The sequence below is a fragment of the Austrofundulus limnaeus genome, unplaced genomic scaffold (assembly GCF_001266775.1).
Source record: "Austrofundulus limnaeus strain Quisiro unplaced genomic scaffold, Austrofundulus_limnaeus-1.0 Scaffold505, whole genome shotgun sequence".
Lineage (NCBI taxonomy): Eukaryota > Metazoa > Chordata > Actinopteri > Cyprinodontiformes > Rivulidae > Austrofundulus > Austrofundulus limnaeus.
The window spans coordinates 178509-180024 of NW_013952907.1; the positions used below are offsets into that span (position 1 = coordinate 178509).

The 1516-nt window shown below is 43.3% G+C and overlaps 1 protein-coding gene across 13 annotated transcripts in view; it reads left to right on the plus strand.

Moving 5' to 3' along the window:
* Positions 1–1135, plus strand: part of cadps2 (Ca++-dependent secretion activator 2) — a gene marked incomplete at its 5' end in the record, with an annotated part of 178988 nt that extends 177853 nt beyond the window's left edge. For all 13 annotated transcript variants that reach the window (XM_014025857.1, XM_014025862.1, XM_014025858.1 and 10 more), the window contains 1 exon segment: positions 775–1135. In XM_014025857.1, the coding sequence (XP_013881311.1) occupies positions 775–945 (171 nt within the window).
* Between the last annotated feature and the right edge of the window lie 381 nt (positions 1136–1516).

Consider the following 1516-nt stretch of genomic DNA (forward strand, 5'->3'; position numbering starts at 1 on the left):
CACTTGGGTTGTTACCAACATCTGGTGAAAATTTCATGTCATTAGCACCTCTAGTAATATGTTTACTGTGAAAAATGTTGACGTGTTAAATACTTATTTTACCCGCTGTATATATATATATATGTATATAATCAGGTTGGATTGGATGTTTTCTGTCAGAGGAGAGCAGCAGTTGGAGACACGCTGGACAAACTGAAGACAGGTTGGATAAAATGTGTTGCACGGAATCATTTTAAAATTCAGGCTAAAACCTCCTGCTAACATGGTCTGACGGCTGCAGCTCAGTGAGATTCTGATCTGCAGAGATCCAGCAGCGCCACGTGTTCAGACCTTGACTCTTTCTGCTGTGAGGAGTCTAAACTCTGGCTTTAAATTGTGAGCTGCTCGTGTAAAAGCAGTAACAAGCGACAAAAGAATAAAAACACCTACACAAAGCCGACCGCTCTTAAGTGTCCTTGAAAGCGGTCGTGTGAAGAAGTGGCAAAACATGAAAGCAAAAACTGCTCAAATGCTTTTTGAATTTCCCAGTTTCCTGGTTTAACTAGAAAGCAATGAGACAAAGATTGATAATGGCTCGTGAATGAAAGTAAAAACACTTCAGACGCCTCGGTCCTCCTCCCCGCTTTGACACATAAAAGGCTGCGGACGTCCTTGATCCTCACTCCTCCAGCTTTTGTCGTTTGAAATTGCAAACAGCAGCTGCTTCTTTGGGTTTGCCGCATTCTTAAGGTGCTCTGTTATTGTCTTGTTTTTCGGCGTCTCCCGCCACATCAGAAGACCTACCGTGACTTCAGGCTGCAGGGGGTCTTGGACGGCACGCTGAACAACAGGAGCTATGAGACCATCTACAACCGGCTGACGGTGGAGGAGGCCACAGCAGCTGTGAAGGCAGGCGGGGCCCTGCAGGGCCTGAGCATGAGGGACAGTGATGAAGAGGACATCTAGTCTCACACAGAGGACATCCTCCCTTCACTCTGACACATCCGGACCTCCTGACCCACTCACAACGGACCCATGCTGTCACTGGGCTTAAGTAGCACCTAACTGTTTCTAAAGATTAAAACTTGTTTCATCAGATTGTCTTGTTTCCTAAACTGTGCATCATTTATTCTCTTTAATAAATGTTTCCTCTCACTGAACTGGACCTAAAAGGTCAAATAAAGGTCTGGTTCTTAAAGGAGTGCAGATCACCTGTCACCTTTCCTGCCAGAGGCTTGCATGCAGTAAAAATAACGGAGTCATTTGGTCCAACCTTAGAAATAATGTTTGGTGCCGTTAATGTAGGTGTTGAGAAATACTTTCAGCTACTACTCCACTTCTAACGGCTCATTAAAGCTGTGTGACCTTTGACCCTTACTGGGTCCAGGTTCTTTTCACAGGAAGCCAAAACTAAAAATCTGATCTTCGGTTCTGTTCAGTTCAGAACCAACAGTTTACTGAAATGTATTCATAAAAAATACCTTTTTTTAATTTAGGGCATCAAATCAACTTTAATTAACAACAAAGTTTTTAAAAT